The sequence below is a fragment of the Rhagoletis pomonella genome, unplaced genomic scaffold (genome assembly GCF_013731165.1).
Source record: "Rhagoletis pomonella isolate Grant_MI unplaced genomic scaffold, Rhpom_1.0 Rhpom_scaffold_00004, whole genome shotgun sequence".
NCBI lineage: Eukaryota > Metazoa > Arthropoda > Insecta > Diptera > Tephritidae > Rhagoletis > Rhagoletis pomonella.
The window spans coordinates 63127405-63150747 of NW_023458558.1; the positions used below are offsets into that span (position 1 = coordinate 63127405).

At 33.6% G+C, this 23343-nt stretch overlaps 1 protein-coding gene across 2 annotated transcripts in view; it reads left to right on the forward strand.

The window, feature by feature from the left end:
* The window catches only part of LOC118737952 (4-hydroxybutyrate coenzyme A transferase), a 30875-nt gene extending 7952 nt beyond the window's left edge, over nucleotides 1-22923 (forward strand). For both annotated transcript variants that reach the window (XM_036468787.1, XM_036468788.1), the window contains exons 3-6: nucleotides 20885-21277; nucleotides 21344-21748; nucleotides 21812-22078; nucleotides 22146-22923. In XM_036468787.1, the coding sequence (XP_036324680.1) occupies nucleotides 20885-21277; nucleotides 21344-21748; nucleotides 21812-22078; nucleotides 22146-22330 (1250 nt within the window). In that variant the 3' untranslated portion in view covers nucleotides 22331-22923. The remainder of the gene's footprint in view (nucleotides 1-20884; nucleotides 21278-21343; nucleotides 21749-21811; nucleotides 22079-22145) is intronic.
* The last annotated feature ends 420 nt before the right edge of the window (nucleotides 22924-23343 follow it).

A 23343-nucleotide genomic window follows, 5' to 3' on the forward strand; every position in this document is an offset into this window, starting at 1 on the left:
TTTCGAAATATGCAAAAACTACGAAATTTCTGCAAATACTGGATCCAAATTGTTGAAAGTTGGTATGCGAAGTAGAATTTTGGCATAAAGTAAGACAGTTATGTAATTTTTAGAAAATGGGCGTGGTCCATTCACTTATGATAAAATGTATCTCTGTAGTCCTTTTACCAATCCCCACAAAACTCGGTGCGAACATTTCTTAGGGCTTGACCAGAGATCGAAAATAACCGTCACCAAGTGTCCCGTATGGTGTTTACCACTGACACAAACACTCGTCTCTCAAGCAAAGAGTGTTTCTCACCGTGGCAAATCACTCTGTGCGATCCTTTTGTGTTTTCCGTTGCGGGTTATTTATCAACTGCTAAAATTTCCCTTGGGCAAAAACACTTTGGCAGGGACTTTTATTTTTAAGTGTCTTAATTTGTGGGTTATTGTAGGACTGAAAAATATAAGTGGGCGTAATAAGTGGAAGCAAAGCGCTAGGCATTTCTTTACGCGACATATACGTACACATACATGTGCGAACATTTATGACAAGGAAGAGAGCGTGCACATTCATAAATAATCTTGTACTTTCCAATTTAGTCCCGAGGATCCCGAAAATCTCAAAGTAGTCTCGAAAATCCCCGAATTTGTCCCGAGAATGCCGAAATAGCCCAAACATCCCGAAATAGTCCCGAAGATTCCGAAAATCCTGAAGAAGTCTCGAAAATCCCAAAATAGTCCAAAAATCCCGAAATAGACCAAAAATCTTGAAGTAGTCCCGAAGATTCCGAAAATCCCGAAGAAGTCACGAAAACCTCGAATTAGTCCCAAGGATCCCGAAGATTTTCGTGGAACTGGAAGTTGGAAGATACTTAAATATCTTATTTGCGTCGCATAACAAAAGTATTAATTAATTGAAAAATTACAAATCAAATTGATTTGCTCTACAAATCAAATCAAAAATTTGTATTTCTTATTTGGTTGAAAAATCAAATCACAAATACATTTTATTTTTTATTTGGTCAACAAACTAAATCATAATAATAATTTCTTAATTGATAGCGGATTTTAAATCAATAACATGACCGTGACGTTGACGTTGCTTATATCTCTCTATCTCTCTATCAACAGCAAATTTGATATGTTTCTACGCACTTCTAACACTTATTTTTCTTCTTCCAGCGATAAGTGTCCGTGTTATTTTGGGACACTTTCGAAGTGTTGACAGTTATTTTCGACCTCTGATATATATAGATTACAAATTTTTTGTTAATATAATTTTGAAATTTATGCTTGCATGTGTCTGTATGTATGTACGTAAGTATATATGTATGGATATGTATGTATGTACATATATGAATGACACAAATTATGCGGTTATTGAATAGCCTCTAAATTTGCTGACGTATAATGACTTATTCTAAAATGAATTGTTATGGCGTGATGGATTTATTCGCGTCCGAGCTATTTAATACTATAAAAATGTATTTTATTATTGATGATTAAAAGCCATTTTTAGACCGCAACTTGCTCGCGTGTGTACGCATTTCAATGCGTTGCAAAATGTCAGCAGTTTTTAGAAACGGGTTTTTATGGCCCATTCCAGATTAACGGGAGTGTCATTTCGACTCGTGTTTTATTTAAAACCGCAATTATAAAAAGATGCACTTGGAAAATTATTTAAACTAGTATAGCTCTATCGATTTCTTCACAGCTATCGACTGGTTTTGGGACTTTCTATAAAAATTAAGGAAAAATGTGCCTCCCTAAAAACTTATAGTCAACTCAAAATTTAAATATTGCATATCTTATAAATGAAGGGACCCACAGTTCTACGCCGCCCCCTAGCGGCTAATAGATTTTATGAAAAGCTTTTTCATGGCAGAAATACAGTGGCACTCACGTAAATAGCACACATTTATTTCTCACAAAATTTACAATGTTTCACCTGACACATTTGTTCGTAGATTTTTGTATAAAAATATAGTCGATTTTATAACATGAACCATAAAAGACAAAGTTTAAAACTTTTTGCAAAATTCAGGAAAATTTAACAAACTAAAAAAATGCCATCAAAATTTTAAACTTTCCATTCAAAAGTTTTAGAAACTTATTGGATATGCAGTTTTGTAGACTATTCAATTTTAGTATAATGATGTACAGGTTTGAAAATCCTGAAAAATCCAGTTTAGTTTTTGAGATTTTTTATTGTCAAGGGTTTTGCGATACATACAAATATTATCATTAATAAAGAAGGCGTCCGTTCCCAACAAGAAATCTTACTGGCAAATGACCGGTCACCTGACCGTCAGTGCTGATGCAATAATGCTGCTATTTCCTCCTCAGAAATTTGGGGGTATATGAAAAACCTGACCGGTTTCAAAAATCGCTTGCCTCAAATTAGGCAGCAAGTCAACTTTTGCAGGCGATTATTGCCTGGCAAAAAAACGGCTCATGTAAAGGAAGCTTTAGTAAGAGATTTTTTAATGTGCGTGTTTCAGACCGAAGTCACACCGCAAACTTCGGTTTCTGAAATTGCTGAGGTAAACTTCTACTCTCTTTGCCTTCCGGTTTTAGACTTTCTGAAAATACTAGTGTGTGGGGCTTAATAAGAACATTTCGATTGATTTACACAAATTATATATTCCATATCTCACAAGCTGAATCAACATTTTGGCGACGTAAAGAGACTAAACGAACGCGAGAGCCTGGCTGACATGCATAGAGGGTGCGGACGAGAAAATGTTTCAGAAAACTAGTCAAAAAAGTTCCCAGTGAGTGGTGACAAGTGGTTGCAGCCCGTATACAGGGGTGGGGTCAATGGAATGATTCGCCTTGTCTAAAACTTTGTTTGGCCTCGAAAAGTTCTTCCAGTTTGAACAGAGCTTAACGTATTAGATAAGGTGAATGCCAAAATCAGGTATGGAAGATTCCTGTCATATTTTCGTATCTACTGTTAAACAAATATGACGTGATGTGAAATGTGTAACAAAATGTACATACTAATTTTTTAGGTACATTCGTCAGCTTTTAGGTACAATTTTATCCTTAAGTACAATGTGAAAGTTTGATTTTCCAGCCCTGATTCAGATAGGCGTTGTGTTGTCTATGCATGTGTTTTCAGAACTGTCAGATAAGATAAGAACCTACAAGTCCTCGTTAAGCCTTTTGGCTAAGTAGTCAGCACCTGAACCTGGTACACAAAACAGTGGTCAGGAAACTGAAAAGATGTTTCTGGTTACAACTTTATAGGGAAGACTCCCCGGACCTTGCCATCGAGTGTGGAGCCATCAGTATACAATACCGATAGAATACAACATTGCGCTGATTGATGTAAAATTCGGGAGAGTAACATGAATACGACGTCATCGCAGATTTGCCGGTGGAGAGAGCTGGAGATATCTGTCAGTATGTAGTGTGTTTTGTACATGTACATACAGGGTACAATAATTACAGGTATTGCCTTCCCAGAGAGCGCATATTCCGATCTGCCTCATTTAAAAAATATCATTGTTGCCCACATTAAAATGTTTACTGCTAGGGAAAAGAGATATTTCCATACCACATACAGATGCGTGCAACTAATTAGCAACGAAATTCAAAACGATATTGCTTGCAAATTATATTTATTTATTTATTTTTAATAATTTTCATTTAAAATATATTTCAATCTATTTCAGAAACCACAATAACAAAAGTTGCAAAGCTTGCACAAATTGCAAAAAAATTTATCAAACTTCAAAAAATTGTCATCAAAATTTCAAAATTTTTTAATTAAAATATTTAGAAAATTTTAGGGTATGCAGTTTTGTAGCCCATTCAATTTTAGTATAATAAAGTGCAAGTTTCAAGTCGCTAAAAATTACCGTTGATTTTTTAGAATTTTTTTTGTGGAGGGTGTTGCGGATTTTTTTCCATGTAAAAAAATATTTTGATCATGTGTTATATGCAAGAAAATGCGCATTCCATTTACTTTCACTACCTTGATCTAATGCAGACCTGCGTAGATATGCTTTACGCTCCTTACGTTTCTCTGACCCGATTCCTCCCTATAGTGATCGCTCATTGCTGATTAGTTTAAATTCTATGGAAAAAAGGAGGTCTGTCCTTTCCCTAACTTTTGTGTTCGGCATCATTCAAGGACTGTCCTTACCTCTTAGAACGTATTCATTTTAATGTTCCGCAAAGATCACTTCGGTTCTGCTATACGTTTTATTGTAGTAATTGTAAAACGAATTACGCTCGGAATGCGCCTCTCTGCCGAGCTGCTAATGAGTTCAATATAATCTCTAATTCTATCGATATCGATTTTTCGCTACCAAAGTCATTATTTGTGAACATTCAAAGCTTCAGCGTCTGAAGAGCATACATCGCCGTGTAGATCCAGTGAATATGCCTAGATGGGAAACCCAAACGCCATTGTGTCGTCTTCCTGAACAGCTTACTGCTGAGAATTACTTGGCTGGAAGTACATTTAAAATCGATTGCAACTAAAAATACCCAGTAGGCCGCCAAGTTGTGCAAATTATTAAAACTATCCACCTGCCTTTTTATCTGCGGAGCATAAAAACTTTAATGACTATTCACCATGACTAACGCACAGCGATGGCCGCCTTCGCATAAATGACTTTGTGTAGTACAAAAAGCAATAGTATTCGATCATGCGTCCATGCTAACACACATGCTTTTTTCATGTGATCGTTCATCTGATCTGATACAACTTAAGATGCTGAGTATGTAGCTGCTCAATACCTAACTTTGTTATCTACTCGCTTCGTATCAATTTATTACTTCGGCTTCTCCTACTTTCCACTTACTTTAGTCAGTTGAAAATTCATTGCTACTCGAAATGCACGTGACTAGGCAATATATTTTTGTAGTACCTGCGGTGAACCTAACAAAAGCATATATGCTGGCATGAATAACATTAGGAACACCTATCAAATGGGCCTAGTGATGAGGAGTTATGAATAAAGCTATTTTTTAGATGTACATATGTATTTAGGACGTGTCAATGACTTAAAAAATTATCAACAATTAAGCTTCCAAACTAAGGAGGTTAATTGCATTCAATTTTTTTCCCCGGCCGAGTCATTGTATTAACAGGTGGGCTTATAAAAAATATACATATCTCATTGATAAATACATACATATATTGAAGCACTTACATACAAGTACATGTTTTCTGAATTTGTACTCTCTGGCGCAGCGATTGTTAAGCAAAGGGGAAAAGCTTACACTTGTGGACTTTGAAATTGCAGCCTTAAGGTCTATCAAAGTAGTATGCTAATATGTAAGCATGCATATGTGCATACTAGGGATGTTAATTTTTCGCTTTTTTTACGTTCGCTTGATTTTCGGGATGTCGTTAAATTCTGGGATTTAGATATTCATTACTTTTCAACAAATTAAATCGAAAAAATTGTTTCTATCTCTCCTATCATAAAATAAACAATTAATAAATGGGTTTGGAAACCTATTTTTTATTTAAAGTGGAGTTTTTATTTTTTTCTCTCTGACGTAAGGATTTATTTTAAAGGACTTTTTAGTTTCAAGGATGTGATTAATTCCAAAAATTCAATGCAATGCAGAATAAAAATATGGGTACCAAATAAAAGGGAAATTTCTTTAGAATTTAAAAAAATAAGTTTTTTTTTTTTGATTTCAAGCTGATAAAGTCGAAAGGAAATTCGAGAATGTTATCAAGTTTACATAAATCCTTAACATATGATTTTTTCAAAAACAAATACGGTGAAATTTCAAGGATAAAATTTTAAAAGGACATTTGCAATACTTACCAGTCCTTATGCACCAAAAAATTTAATCTGCTTAAATTCTACAGAATTTCCTCTTTAGTTTGGTACCCATACTTCTTCTCTAAGCACATTTCACTGAATTTTTTGATTAATTTTTGAATGACTGACGTCAGAGTGAAAAACTAGAAACGCAGTTTTACTATATTTATCCCATGGTTTCGCGAATATATTAATGTTTGTGTGTAAAATTTACTATCGCACGGTGTTATAGACATTTATAACAAAATATGAATTATATTATGAATATTAAATAAAAAAATAAATATAGCCAATACTGGTGAAGCATAGGAGTTTCTATTATTGCCATCAGTGTAAATTACAAATCCCGAAAATCCTGGAATTATTTGCCAAGAATCCCGAATTTTTGGGACCTAACAAAGGCCGGGATCCCGGGATCCCGGGATTAACATTCCTAGTGCATACGCATTTATAAATATGTATTTGAATTTTACTTTTCACGTTAATTCCCAGCTGGCCCAACAAGGTCTTACATTTATATTGCATGAATAAAACATAATCCCATACCAAAGCTGAGAATGCAACAAACAAAATATATTTTTATTTTCACTTTTATTTCAACATAGATTGATTAAAAGAAAAATTCTGATAAAAATAAAATATTTCTAGAGTCCGACCGATTCCAATTTTTTTTTCAGGTACCGATGCCGATGCCGATTAATCGGTTTATGGGGAAAGAATCGGCCGATGCCGATGCCGATTCCGTAAAAAATTACAAATAAATGCATTAATTCATAAAATCAGTTCATTTCACGGAGTTAAAAAAAAAACAAAAGAAAAGAAATAATTGAATTAATTGGCTTGTTATGCAACATTACATACACATGTATGTACATACATACATAGTATGTATGTGTAAAAATATATGTACATATATCATATATATATTTGAAAATTTTTTATATGGTGCTAAGCAAAAAATATTTAGGAACATAAAATTTCATTTCGTTTTGTACTAAAATACACTCTTTTGCACTCAATGCATAAGAACTTACATATATGCTAGGTATGTATGTACATACATATAGTGGTCCACAAAATAAACATTGCGATATTTTGACCGATTTTGTCTTTTTTATTTAATGTTTATTATTTTTTTTTTTTATAAAAGTCTAGCTGGTATACAACAAACACCATATAAATTCAAACTTGGTACAAAAATTAGAAAAATTCTGCTTATTTTGGTATGCAGTTTTGTAGACCATTTCATTCTAGTATAATGAAGTGCAAGTTTCAAGCTGCTATAAGATCCCGTTAATTTTTGGCAATTTTTTTTTGCTGGCAGTGTTCTCCATATAAAAGAAAATTGTCGCACATACTTTTATATGGAAAAAAAACGTGAAACACCTTCAACAAAAAAAAAATCATTTTTGTGAGCTGTCTGCAAATGTTTTTTAAAGTTGGCTGTCGCTTCACCTGAACATTTGAAAAGAAATTCCAAAGAATCGGCAAAGAATCGGCGAAAAAAGGCCGATGCCGATGCTCAATTTTGTGCCGATACTAGCCGATGCCGATTAATCGGTCGGACTCTAAATACTTCCCACAAACAGGGTTGAAATTTTGAAATTCCTGTCCGTATTTTGTTTGTAAGTCAAATGTTAGTGGCATGGTGCTACTATGATAGCGCGGCCGAGTAATCGTATTCAACTTATGTACAGTAGTCGAAAAAATTGTAGCCGCACCAAGTTTTGACAAGTTTTAAAATATTATTTTGGTTCTTATTTAATTTTGGTTAGTTTTTTATAGTTCATTCTTTACCAACATGCGTATAAATACAAGTTTAAAGGCAGTGTCACACGATTGGGAATTCGCCGAAATTTGGTGCAAATCATGTCCCAATTGTGTGAATACCCAAATATTTTTATTTATCCCAATCACGAAAAATAATTTGTTCAAAATTTGCAATTAAAGATCGCTGTATTGTACCAAGCTTTTGACTACAAAAAAAATTGACAAATTGTCCCAATTTTTTTTTATTTTGTACCAATAGCCCAATTTAAAATGCGCAAATCTGTACAAATGTACCAATAGAGTTACACTGCCTTGAAAATTTATAATTCAACGAATTTTCGTAGAATAAAGCACAAGTTTCAAAATTACGGTTGATTTTCTAGAATTTTTAAAAAAGCTCGAAATTTGCACGAAAGTTTGTTGAATATTTTTAATATTGCACAAAGTTGTTAGCTTGAATTTACACTGGTTTTGTTAAAGACAAAAATAACCAAAATTAAATAACAACAAAAATAATACGTTAAAACCTATTAAACAGAACAGAATTTATTAACTTAAACAGAAAATCACCTTGATTTTTAATATAATAATGAATCATCTTTTTGTAAAAAAAATAACGAAAAGTTTTTTCCTTACAAACCTTGCAAATATTTAACAAAACCACCATTTACTTATTTTTTCTCACAAAAAAAAATAAACCTAACTGGTTTTGTGTTGTGTTTTTGTTTTAGAACAATTGTATCAACTCGCTTTCTTTGATAATAATACATAATTTCTTTACTAATCACCTGTCGGTCAATAAAATTCTAATAGCAAAAAGCCACACAAAAAAGTTGAAATAAAAACTCAATACTGTTGTTTATAGGCATATCTGTGTTCGTATGGAATAATAACTTATGTCGGGAAGTTGGCTTTAGTATAATGCGGCATTCCCTTTATTCTTTAATTAAACGTCAAGGAATTTTTTGATGAGACTTAATATGAATATTGACTTGGTAGTTGGAAATATTTCTTGCACGTTCATTTACAAGTTCTTACACGACTCTGCGGCAGTGAGTCAGTCGCAATTGTATGCTGCGAATGCTGCATAATACCAAAGCCAGCCTTTCGACATAAGCTACTATTTCATACGAACACATACCTGTGTATATACATATGTAATACAGTGGGTCGCGAAAGGGTTACAGGTTGGTCGCGAATAGATCCTAAAACTACCAGAAACAATTGAATAAACCCTCAGAAAAGATGAGAAAAAAAATAATATTTAAAACAGTTTCTTTTAATCCTGAAATTGACGCCTTAGTTCAATTGAAACAGTCCCAAAAATCTCATTCATATTATTTCCTTAAATTATAAAAGTTCAATTTTTTTATGCATAAGGACGACTAGGTACAGAAACTTGCACATAAACTGCACACTCAAAAAAATTCTAAAAAATTTGAATAAAAGACTGAAAATTTGGCTGAAACTTTACAGATTTTTTATAATTTTTGCACAAAGTTGTTATATAATAAACTAGACTTGTATGAAAAAAATAAAAATTATACAAGCAAAAGAAAAATAACCAAAACTTATCAAAATGTTGATGCCTTAATTAGCTGGTCACAAGTGTATATATGTACGTATTCGAAATTTTTTATCCCACTGGGAAAATAGGTAAGCACCTTACGAGGTAAGCCATGTTTTCTTTCAGTTTTAGTACCAAAATTGTCATCATGGCCAATGTCATCTACTAGTAAAGCGCAAAATGAACACCTCCGACGACACATTACGTTGTCAGTTGCAAAATAGCGTGCAGCCGAAGTTATTGCCAAGCACCGAACTACTCCGAGCGACTGCTCTGCATTACACGTAACTTACTTTGTAAAGCGGTGTAAGTTGCTGGTAAGGTATTGCCCTTCACCTGGCGGTCCTTACCACTTCCCTGCCGAATCTCCATTACTTTAACAAAGACGTGGCCGCCTTATATAAGTCGCATCCGCATTCGCATCCGCGTATGTCTAAAATTCCACATTCGCAACATCCCTGGTTTATACCAACACAAAAAGCGCTTTGATCCAGTTCGCTGTGATTCAAAACGGAAGCATAAACCAACTTTCAATACGCTCAGAAATTCAAAAGTGTACTGACTGGAATTTGTTTTCAAATCGCTTTTTTATTTCTCACATCGGGTAGAAAACAGGTATAAACACATCACTCATTTGCCGCGATGTGAAAAAAGGCTGATTTTCTTTATACAGCCCTCTTTAAATTAGAATTTTTAATATAACAAGTTTGAATTCTTGTTCTCTTCCATTTCGGTCCTCCGCGCCAATTAATTATTTAAGAAATATCGAATAAAAATAACAAATTTTGTTTACTTTTGCATACGGTTTCAGGGAGTGCGCTATAACGACACAGGTATTAATGCTTGAAAGAAATATGTGTTGAGTCAAATCATATTTTTGTTAATGCGGTTCTTGCGTAGATATAAACAAGTTATATGTCGATACTCATATCAACACACATTTATTTAAATTCAATAAAATTCAAAACCAATCACAATAATTAAATTATAGTATGAATGATTCATTTGTCTTTTTGAATGGATTCATGCAGACGTCTAATATGTATGTAGGATGGATATGGTTTTTTTTTAACAATAAAAAACAATAGAAAACAAATTGGAATTTAAATGAAAAAATGCACCTGAAACATCTAATCATTGAAATGCCTCGTACCCGCGTATACCTCGTAAATAAACCGATTTTCCATACAAAATTAAGTAAAATTACGTGGTTTACGTGTCTACGAGGCATTTACGCGTTTAGAAGAACACGCTTGATATATTTTCCCATTCAAGCTTTGCCATCATTTAAACCTTAAATATGTACATACGTAGTTGGTATGTATGCGTGCATGTAGATATTTTTGTAATTATGAGAGTAAAGTAAATTCTTCGCATTCTGATTCACAGATACATACTTACAAATTCGCCAACATACCTGACAAATTCACTATAGACTAATTTGTGCATATTATCGGACGCAATGCAAATTGAACTATTTAGCACAATCCACAAATCAAAATATATATATGTATGTATAAATACTACATACATACGAACCCAGTCGGAAATGGTCATGTATAGTCATGTGCCCAAGAGTGTATCGGCCTTAGGCGCTATACATTCTAGTATGCATCTTTTTCACGGCAATGCTAAGAAGAATGTTTCAAGCTCAAACTGAGAGTGCAAACATGATCAGTTCGCCGTCTTTTTGATGCACGCAAGTATGTGACCTACATATGAGCGAAAAAAATTAAAAGTCCTATATCTAACTTATTAATCGGCCGTTTTGCTTTTTATAGGATATACTGGTTATGTAAGCATAAATATTTATGCCAAAAATGGTCTCGTTAGGTGGCGTCAGGGTCGCGATATTTTGAAAACCCGTATATATGAATTTATTTGTTTCACATTTGATATGTTTAGTTGAAACTTAGTAGGACATAGGCTTGCAAAAAATAAAACCACTGGTGGCGCTGATGTCAAAATAAAAAGTACGTTTGACATAAAATGCATGTTTTTTTTCCGTTAAAAATTCTTTTAAGAACAATATTAACAAAACTTTTTCAATGGAAATTTTAGTAACGTCACGTCAGATAATTCAGCTGATTAAACATAAAGCAGAAAAGATTTCTGCATTTCAAAACTTGGAAAATTAATCTTACATATTTCCATTATTACTACAAAAGCTTTTATACAAATATTCTTGCCCAATTCGCAGAGTTTTGAATTTTGGTATTCGAAGTCAAAATCCACTTCTGTTTTTTGTAAGGTCACGCCAGCGCGTAAGTTTACTAATATCTTTAAATCGCTACTACCAGCAGTTATAATTTTTTTACTGAATAAGGGGCCATTTAATTGCCATGCAAATCTAGAAAAACCTTTTTAAAATTTTGACTTTTTAATTCTTTTTAACCGACGCCCAAAAAAGGAGGAGGTTATCAGTTCGTCGGAATCTGTTTTTTTTTTTTTTTTATGTATGTTACCGCATAACTTTGGACCACGTCAACCGATTTCGATCCGATCAGTGGATCATGAGATATATATATATATATTTTTTTATATGAGAGTTGAAGTCGGTTTTTTTTTTGCTAAAAATTACTTGTTTTTTAACATTTTGCCATACGAGCGTCACGTAACGCCCATGGAAATACCCATATGTACATACATACATACATATATAGGTATAAACAAAGTAAGTGCGATAGCGTACAAATGCTTTCGTTGATAATCTGATAGTATGTAATATAATTTATGAGGAAACTTAGCTACTGATTAAATAAAATTGTTAGACGCCAATCCATTTTTATCTCGTCAAACCACACCCATGTGTTTACCTATTTACATACCTACATATATATACAGTGGTCCACAAAATAATAGGAGTGCGTTATTTTGGTCAGTTTTTTCTATTTGTCTTGTTTATTTAATGTTTATTATTTTTATACAAAAGTCAAGCTGGGTATACAACAAACAACGAATAAATTCATATTTCATTCTTTGTACAAAAATTATTAAAATTCTGTAAATTTTCACCAAAATATCAAACTTTTTAATCAGAATCTTCAGAGAAAATTCTGGTATGCAGTTTTATAGCCCATTCAATTCTAGTCTGAAGAAGTGCAAGTTTCAAGCTGCTAAAAAATTCCGTTGATTTTTGGCAATTTTTGTTGCTGGCACTGTCCCCATATAAAAGAAAATTGTCGAACATACTTTGTATGGAAAAAACGTGAAACACCTTCAACCGAAAAAATTCTCAAAAATCAACGGAATTTTTTAGCAGCTTGAAACTTGCACTTGCACCAACATTTTTTCTAAAGATTCTGGTTAAATAGTTTGAAATTTTGGTGAAAATTTGCAGAATTTTTATAATTTTTGTACAAACTTGAAAATGTAAATTTATATGGTGTTTGTTGTATTACCAGCTAGGCTTTTACAAAAAAATACGAAACATTAAATAAACTAAAGACAAATAGCCAAAACAGGTTAAAATATCCCACTCCTATTATTTTGTGGACAACTGTATATATTTATTGTTTTTAACGTCTGGTGCCTTAGCCTGCGGGAAATGCATGTAACTATAAGTTAACTTGAAGTTGATTAGGAAGGAGCTAAAGGTCACTATTATCTGTATATTTTCTTAGAGCAAAGGTAACTATATTTCTATGGCGATGGCCGCGAAATAGTCAAGAGTGGTTACCTCTGCATTAGGTGTAGTCAAGGGTCCATTAGCTTTGCATTAGCTGTCAACTTACTTGTTATTACCTATTTTTGTACATAAAATATCAACATGAAAACCTTTTTTTTTTTTGTTTTTTTTTTATACTTTTTTTATCTATTTACATACTTTATTTTATTACATATTCGAACTCCGTTAGACATAACTTCAAAATGAGCGGAGCCGAACATTAAATACCCGGCACAAGTATTAAATATATGTTTTCCACCTTTCCGAAAACTACCACTACATTGTAATCCGGGGTGCGTTCAGTTACACATAATGAGATAAACTTATATAGTCTTATGTGGGCGATATCACGCCCATTTTCCAAATTTCTAAACAATGTTACTTCTTTTCAAGTGATTGTTTTTAGTATCAATTTTGAGTAAATTAGCATCCTTAAATTTGGAAATATTGAAGTTTCAAGCATTTTTGAAATTTACCGTTATATGAAAAGCCGCCGTAATTTTAGTCCCATTTTAATAATTTTCAACATTATTCTTTTGTTTGGATAGCACAATAACCATACCGAGTTTGGTACAAATTGGTGTGACGGTTACCGAGATACATATATCTGATCATTAGTGGGCGGTGCCACGCCCATTTTCCAAAATTTTACCATAAATGCATTTCTTGGTAAAGAATTGTTGCAAGCATCAACTTTGAATAAATAAGCTTTAATATTTACTGATTTATCGAGTATTTCATATTTCTCTAAATTACCGTTATATAAGATGTGGTCGTGGTTATCGTCCGATTTTAAAAATTTTCGGCCATTTGGTATAGTGTATCAAGGCCAACCACTTCGCCAAGTTTGGAAGAAATTAGTGCAGCGGCTACCAAGATATGCCCATGTACCAGAAGTGGGCGTGGCCACGCCCATTTTCCAAAAATTTATAATACTCTTATTTTTCGTCTAAAACTTATTGTAAATATCAATTTTGAGTGAATAATCTCCACCGCTTAATGGATTTCTCTTTTCATTCTGATCATTTATGTATACATTTATCTATATCTATCTCGATTCGTTTTGCCTGTTACAAACAACCGTTATGTTATCAAAGTTATAATACCCTAAATGATGAAGTGCGGAGTTTTGTCCGTTTTCTGATTCCATTTCCGGATGCTTCGACGATCCGTTTTCCCACTAAAGTGTGCGGTAGAAACGTATGTACAGACAACAGTATGTGAAACAGATACGTTTTCGGCTTTTTTTTCTGAAATTTGGCTGATAGAATTTTTCGTTCAATATGCTTTCCTTCTGCGCTTCACAGATACTTTTTCATGGTTCAAAAGAAAAAAATAAAATTAGGAAGCGCGTGATGGATTTCGAACAAATAGCGACACACTCTGCACGCTCAGCCACACTACGCATGCATGCTTTGAAGTGTTTAGCTTGAGCAAATAAAATACAATTATTGCTTTCAAATCAGGGATGTTGCGAATGTGGGATTTTAGACATCCGCGGATGCGAATGCGGATGCGGATGTTTAAACGCTAACATATTTGAGATATGTATTGACAATAGGAAAAACAATACCATTGCAAAAAAAAGAGCCGCCACACAGTGCTTCCCTTCCATATAAAATGAGGGCAAAAATAGAATTATGGAGGGATTTAAATGAAAATTCGCTTCTTAGTAAAATTGAGGACGTTAAATTAAAGAATGCCATTTGTTTTTGGGTAACTGCCATACTTTCACTGTAAATGCAGTTTGAAGTGGAAAATTTGGGTTCTTGTGGCTTTTACGTAGGTATGTACATATAGTTCGTTCTATTTTCAAAAGTGAGTTGTCAAATAACAGGGCTTGGCCTGCAGATGTGCTGTAAAGTTTTTATTTTTGGAAAGGGTTGCCACCTGTTACAAGTTTTATTAAAAGTTAAATGAATTAGATATTACAATATGGGTATCAATTGAACTAGTTTTGAAAATACTTTACTTCTAAAAGACACGTAGAAGGGTTGCCCCATGTTTAAAAAATTAAAATTCAATTTAATTAAGGGAGCAAGGTAACTGAACATACATATTTCACATATATATATCAATATGATTATCAGTAGCAAGAAATAAGTGAAGAGTACAAACATTCCTGAGTTAATTAAAGAGTCCAGTAATTTAAAAGGAATATAATCAGAACCAATCAATAATTGACAATGAATGTATTTGTAATAAAATAACAAATACGATGGCGTAATCCTATGGTTATTATTTTAGTTTAACTAAATTCGACTTTGCAAACAGATGGCAACCCTATTCGTAATTTTTTTTTAGGCTAAAATCTTCTTAAACCTCTTTCGTCTGACTCCCTTATGGTGATACCTATCTACTTCAATTACCTAATTCTTTTAATGCAAGTGGAATTTGATTTTTAAACAGATGGCAACTCTGTACATGTAGTTAATACACATTTCGATTGATAATTCATTTAACTTATAAACAAATATTAATCTAATTTTTTAACAGGTGGCAACTCTTAAAAAAAATAAACTTTCTGTTGTCTACAGGGCAAGCTTTTTAATCTGACACTTCATTTTTGAAAATGGAACGAATCGTGCAGATCTCAAGCCACTGACAAAAAATAAAAAAATTATTTTATGCATCAGCGAAAAACGCATTTCTTCAGAAAGTGCAAAAAATTAGCGGGTTTTTATTTCTTTCTTTGAAAGCTAAAAGCCCGTACTATTTAATAAAGTAATAAAAAATAACCTATTTTTACACATATTTTTTATTTATTCCATCAAAATTTTGTATTTTTTAAACTTTTTTTTTTAACTGTTTTTCTGGAATACCGCAGGGACAACCTGTGTTTACTTTTATTCAAAAATGTTAATTCCTGTAATTCTCTATCTATATGGAAACAAGAAACGTCAAGCCAACATTTTATTTCAATAAATATATTTTTGAAATTGCTCTTGTTAAAATTCTTAGTATAAAATTTGTCGACTTTAGTGGCTTCCTGGCGGCATATAATTAATTTTTTAGGGAAATGTCCGTTTAATTTTTTTAGTGGATAAATTGTCTTTACAAAAATACCAAACAAGTTCACATTGCAGATAAAAAAATTTTCGATTTTTGCCCACTTAGGCGCCCCTGTGCGCCAGGTGGCGTTGGAGTCAAGTTATTACTAAAAATCGTGTTTATGGTCCGATTCGTCTCATATTCGAGATATGTATTGACAATAGGAAAAACAATACCATTGAAAAAAAAGAGCCGCCAGGTGGCGTTGGAGTCGAGTTATTACTAAAAATCTTGTTTATGGTCCGATTATCCTCAGATTCAAAATATGTATTGATAACATGAAAACGAATTCTTTCTAAAAAAATTGCCGCCAGGTGGCGCTGAAATTGAGTTACATATGTATATGTAACTAAAAATCGTATTTATGCTCGAATTTATTTCATTATCGAAATATATGAATTCACATATCGGTCCTCTGCAATAACGACACAACTCAAAATTGAAAAATACAAATCCCTTATTACTGTTAAGAGGCTCATGTCTCTAATCCATGTCTAACCTAACTAAAGTAAGTAGTAAAGATTATCTACATATATCTATACTAATCTATACTAATTATATAAAGAGAAGTCCCTTTTCTTTGTAAAATCTCGCGAACGGCTGGTCCGATTATCATGAAATTTTTGATGCAAATAGCTTTCAGCAACCACCATGTTTAAGGCCAAAAAAATTTATTTTTTCCGGTAGGTGGACCTGGGACCGATCTATTCGAAACAATTTTATTACGGTCCGATTTGCTTAAAATTTGGTACTTCAGTAAGTTTTTACCTACTTAGATTAGCATATAGAATCTTTTTTCCGGGAAGTGGACCAGGGACCGATCTATTCGAAAAAATCGTATTTATGGTCCGATTTGCTTAAAATTCGGTACGTATTTATGGTCAGATTTGCTTTAAATTTAGTATGTAAGTAGCTTTTTGCCTAAATTAGCATATTGGATCATTTTTCCGCGAAGTGGACCAGGGACATATCTATTCGAAAAAATTGTATTTATGGTCCGATTTGCTTAAAATTTGGTATGTAGGTAGCTTTTTGCCTAGATTAGTATATAGGATCCTTTTTCCCCGAAGTGGACGAGGGACCGATCTATTCGAAAAATCGTATCTATGGTCCGACTTGATTAAAATTTTGCCTGGATAAGCTTTTCCAAACATATCTAGGGTCGAATTTTTCACTAGGCAAGTTTTCTTGCGACAATCAGAAACAACGGATACAGCCAATATATAATAATAATATATAATATATCTATACTAATATATATTTTGAAAGCCATTTTTTTTAGTGTTCGCAAAGCCGGAAAACGGCTGAACCATTTTTTTTTTTTAATTCTCAGACACCTGATGCACGTGTCCCAAGGATGGGTTTAGCCTAAAAAAATTCTATATGTATATGTAGATATGTATGCCACGCCCAGCTAAAATACAAACCGAATTTTTTCATACTCCATATCTCTGGAAGTGTTCATAGTAAAGTTTTGGAACTTGGAGCTATTCGAAAAGGGGGCGTGGCACCTCCCATACAAGCCAAAGTTGTCATACTACGTATCTCTGGAAGTGTTTATGGTAGAGTACTTGGTATGGAGATATACGAAATCAATCGCATACTCTTGGAGCTGTTGTATTTTAACGAAATTTGTTGTAAGTGTTTGAGTGGATCTCTAGATGGTTTAGTTTCATAATTTAATCCGCCAGTTGGCGCTGTAGTTGAGTTATTACTAAAAATCTTATTTATGATCCGATTTGGCTAATATTTTAAATATGTGGTGGTAATGGTAAGAGCAATACTATTGCAAAAACGGGCTGCCAAGTGGCGCTGGAGTCGAGTTATTACTAGAAATAGCCAAGTGAGAAAAGGTGCCGTGAAGGTCAGATTAAACCGACCTGTTGCACCATTTAGTATATCGAACTCTACTGTGTTACGATTGGCCCAATGGATTTGATTTCCCAATATTATTATGTGTTCCAGCTTTTAATGTCTTTCGTCTGAAATAAGTATATGTATTTATATTGCCTTTCTGTAGAACAATGTTCGCACCCATTTTGAAATCGCCACCAACTATACTGTAAAGCTTCTAGGACAGATTTACTATAGAACCGGGTCATTGTTGCCACCAGGTCGTGAAGAGGAAAAAATTCTTCAAATTTATTTCGTTTTGCGAATAACCGTGCTAAGAAATGCTACACAGTTGGAGAATTTCAAGAACTTCTTCACGGATATAACACTTTCCTTAGGTTATTTAAAGCGGCAAATGACCACCAAACCATAATCTTAGCAGACGTGAATTGTTGGTAAAAATGTTGGCCCAAAAAGTTTCAATAAAAGAATAAAAATTTTGGGCGGGGCGAAGTTCGCCGGGTCTGTTAGTTTTTTATAAGACGAAGTTATTTTTTGTGTGTTCAATAACTTTTTCTGCTAGTTTTCGCTTTTTCTCAATTTCACGTTCTATTTTGCTTTTACGCTCTCAATTTCTTTATTAAAAAAAAGCATGAATAAATTATTGCATTTTTGAGATTGCAATTAAATGTTTGATTGAATCAGTGATTTGATTGCAATCACAATCATTGCAATCAAATGTGCTTACAATTAAAATGATTGTAGTTTTTACAATCAGAAAAGTGCTGCTGAAGTCTAGAAAAAAGAAGTCTGATGAAGAGATGTGGTGATCTCCGAAATAGCTGCTATAACTTCTACCGCTTAAACTTTGTTGCTTTTTCAATTTTTCCTAATAAACAATCGTGGTAAAAGCTCAATAAAAATATTAAAAATAAAATGTTAATAAGGCACAATAACACTGACAAATACATAGTTTAGGAAGAGCCTGCCGCTCAGCCGCTCAACCACTTGCCGCTTTGCCTCTCACTACGTGGCCTCGACCTTAGTCCAGTATTGCTACCATCACTTTTTGGTGCAGCACAATGTGGCCGACTGGCCAAATCGCGATACATGCAGGAGGATACAACAACATGCCAGGAGGATACAACCACAAAAAGAAAGATGCAGATTGTATGATTGGAGCCAAGTGGTTTTTTGGATGCCAACGGCATTAGCATGATATACCGTCGAGGGGCTTCTGCCAGTAGTTTGAACCAGGAAGCCGAGATTGGGTTCTTATAATCTTCGTGGAAAAAATATAGCATCCATAAATCAATTACTTGTGTAATATGGCGAAATGTTTCACAGTCATATGGGGTTTTCCATAAAAATATAAACCGAAAATGCGATGGGTTCAAACGGCTTTATTTTAAATTTCGTATTCAGATGGCGAAAAAAAGTTATGAAAACGCGAAACGGTGTACTATGGTTTGGCAGTAATAGTATTTGCTGGCCAAAAGTAATTTTTCAAAGTATCGATAAAGCGATTGCTTTTTGTCCCTTCACTAAATCAATTCTCCTGAGTAAAAAAGTGCATACTCATTATTTTCTGAAAGACCTTTTCTACAAAAAGTAACAATTTTTTTTTTTTTTTTTTGTAGTCAGCATTCTTGCAGTTCGAATTGGAATAAGTCTTCGAGTGATAAAGTTACTTCAAAAAACGAGAATGAGAATGTACACTGAGGGTAATATCTGTTTGATTAACAAAAAGAAAGCTAGAATATAGCTTGCTAAATAAAATAAAATTCATTTTCAAAATGGACTCTAATTTGGGTAATAATATTTCACTTTAAATGGCGGTCTTCAAGCTGTGTGGGCAATGAAAATGTTTAATTTCTGCCACTTCTTGAACAATGGGCTTTTTTCTTAGAAAACTTCTACGTGTTTTGCCGTGCTTTTCGATATTTGAAAAGAATCAGTCAGCTAAGATGCCAAAAAACCGCCGATTTAAACTGCAATTTAAACTTTTTGCTGCAAAATGCTATTAAAAGAGTGCTCCCCGAAGAATATTACACCTACTTAAAGGAAAGAGCAAGAATGATATGCAAGTAAATAGGTAAAAGGTGCATTTTCTTTAATTTTTTGTTCGAACTTGTGCGTTACGTTATTTTTTTAACTTTATACCTAGCCTAATTATAAGTAATATACTGGTTTAATTTACTGGTTGTTCTCGGGTCTTTTCAAAGAAATACATAAGTACAAATTTGTACAAATAAAATAAAAATACAGACTCTGGTTATACTTAAATATATCCAAAAGAAAGAGTTTTTATTTGAAGCAATATTAGCAAAAATTCGATAACACCTATTGTACCAACGTTTTGAATTTAAACATCTGACATCGCCACCTCGAAAACCCCCTTATATAAAAGTTTTTGGTGAAAATAAGAAAATTTGGTTGCCATATTGTATCGGGCATTTTAAATTTAAAAAATTTGTCATCGGATTTGAAATCAGCGACCTCGAAAACCCAGCATTTATATGAGTTTTCGGTGAAAAGAAGAAAATTATAAAATTTGGTCGCCATATTGGATCGGACATTTTGAATTTCAAAAATCTGCCAAACACCAAGTTTCAAATCAATTTGGTTACTTATGGACTTTTTGCCAGCAAATAGTAGTCGGCAGATCATAGTGCGGTGGAGAGATTAACTGGAGAAATTGAAAAAAATAAATAAATTATATATGTATTACTAGTAAAAATATTGTATGGGGGAAAATTCTGTCACATCCGATATGTCACGTCCGTTATCATATTTTGAGTCAAAATTAAATTAACAACGAATTGCTTCTGATTAAATATGATTGAAGAAATGAAAAATGAAATGGTCCGTAATTTGACTCTATTTAAAGAATGTTTAAAAAAGGAAAAAAACCCACTTGCAGAGTTTCCCTTTTTTTTTACATGTATTCTGAAACCACTCCTGTTTTTGTCACGTCCGTTATGATCTCCTTTTCATCGATTGTCCTACGCCAGTGAGTCGCTTTTTACTTTCCTTTTTGTTCCAAAAAAATAGTTTCCCTTGTGTGGTACTTACCTAGTAACGGTTTCACAAAAAAATCATTCCCGTTTTCATTCATAATATGTTAGTTAATTCCCTCAAACTGAATTCATTCATTCTTATGTAGTTTTGTTAACCTGTTTATCATAACAATTTCGTACATTTCTTCCATTTTAGGTGATACTGTGTTCGCATCTGGTGCTGCTGCCACCCCTATTGATTTGCTAAAGGCCATGACAAAGCACGGTAGACAAAAGAAACTCACAGATGTTACCGTGTGTCATATGCACACCGAAGGCCCTGCCGATTACTGTAATCCAGAGAACAAGGATATATTTCGTTCAAACTCCTTTTTCATGGGAGGCAATGTGCGAAAGGCCGTTGCCGAGGGTCGAGGTGACAATTTGTCGATTTTCTTGCATGAAATACCCTATCTTTTCTACAGAGGTATCGTACAACCCGATGTCGCAATAGTCCACGTCTCACCTCCAGACCGTCATGGCTACTGTTCACTGGGCACCAGTGTAGATTGTGTGCGTGCAGCCGCGAACCACTCGAAAATTATTGTTGGTAAATATTAAGTGCTCCCAAAGAATTTTGGATTGTATTCAAATGTTTTTCTGATTTAAATTTTAGCTCAAATAAATAAACAAATGCCACGAACATTTGGCGATGCCTGCATTCATTCGTCACACTTCGATTTCGCCGTCGAGGTCGACTCACCTCTGCCGCAACACGGCGGCAAGCCACCAAGCGAAATTGAAAACAAAATTGGCAAGTTGATTGCCGATAATTTGATTTGCAACGGTGCCACTCTGCAGATGGGCATCGGTAATATTCCGGATGCTGTATTAAATGCTTGCCACAATCACAAGGATCTTGGTATACACTCGGAAATGTTTGCCAATGGCGTGGTTGATTTGGTGAAGAAAGGCTGCGTAAACAATAGCAAAAAGAAGATGCATCAGGGACGCATTGTCGGATCGTTCTTGATTGGTAATCAAGCTTTGTACGACTTTGTCAATGATAATCCATTCATTGGTGAGTTACGAATGTCATTTGTGAAACCCAAAACGTCTAAAAGAGAAACTTCTGCGCTTTCAGAAATGTACGCAATCGATTATGTCAACAATACCAGCATTATAAAGCAGCAACCATGCATGACTGCCATTAATTCAGCCATTGAAGTGGATCTCACTGGCCAAGTGTGCGCTGATTCGATCGGTACGCGCTTTTTCTCAGGTTTTGGTGGTCAAGTGGACTTTATTCGTGGTGCAGCTGAAGGGCTTGATGGAAAAGGTGTACCGATTATTGCACTGCCCTCCGTAACCAATAAGGGTCAGAGCAAGATTGTGCCCATATTGCAACCAGGTGAGTTTTTAATTTTAATTCCTGATTGTAGGCCATAATAACCCTCGTTTATATTCGTATATTTTAGGAGCGGGTGTGGTCACATCACGTGCTCACGTTCATTACGTTGTTACCGAGTATGGTATCGCTTCACTATTTGGCAAAAATATGCGTCAACGTGCCTATGAACTAATTAAAATCAGTCATCCTGATCATCGTGAAAAACTCGAAAAATCGGCATTCGAGCGCCTTAAAGTGATGCCATCTTGCTAAACATATTCAACAAAACAATTTTAGACTTGTTAGCGTAGCACGTTTAATGCATATACACATGAATGTATGTATGCATTTATATGTACAAAACAGCTGAATGGAAAGTGTAGCTATACTCCATTCGAAAGGAGTGTTGAGATGTACTATATATGTATGTACCAAGCTTTTTTGTAACAAAAAAGCTAATTATAATTATTAACGTAAATAGAATAATTGTTCTACAACACAGCTACACGTACTATTGAGTGCAAAATTTAATGGTTAAGAAATTCATTTCGAAAATTATTGAGTTGCGATCAAAAATTAGGAAAAAAATTGTATTTACATACGTATTGTGAAAAAGGTAACACAAAATTATATGTGTATCATTCACAAAATGGCACATCGGCATTTACCCAATGCAGACAGTTTGGAAAAATGTTACTATTAGATACAGAAATATTCAAGTAGTCTAGTTACAAAAATTTAAAGAGAAACGGAATATGTACTGCAAACGTATTGCATTCGATAGACTCGATTTACATACATACGTATTATTGGATTTAAAGCGAAATTTTTTTATGGATACTACAGAATAAAATAAAACATAATATACATATGTAACTAAAAATTAAGTTCAGTTTGTTTTCTGCAAGTACACAAACTTGGTAAGTACAATAAAACTTGAGCTCAATTATCGAATCCTTTGTTTAAGAAGTAAAACAAAGCTAGCCCCACCTTAGGGTTAAAAAAATCGAACTAATTTAAAAGCATTTTAAATATTAATACTTTTGGAAGCTTCTAAGTGGGTAAAACGATCTTCTTAGATTTTTTATTCTCCATATCGTTTTCTGCAAAAACTTTTCTAAATTTTTGTAAATAAGTGTAAAAAGCTTATAAAGTTACGTTTTCATACAAACTTTCTGTTTATAAAGCAGTTAAAAAAACTTATTTATTTTTTTTTGAATTTAGGTGTTAGAATTCTCTCCTCCTTTTTTAGGTTTTTTTATAGTTTTGGAAATTTTTGAATTTTA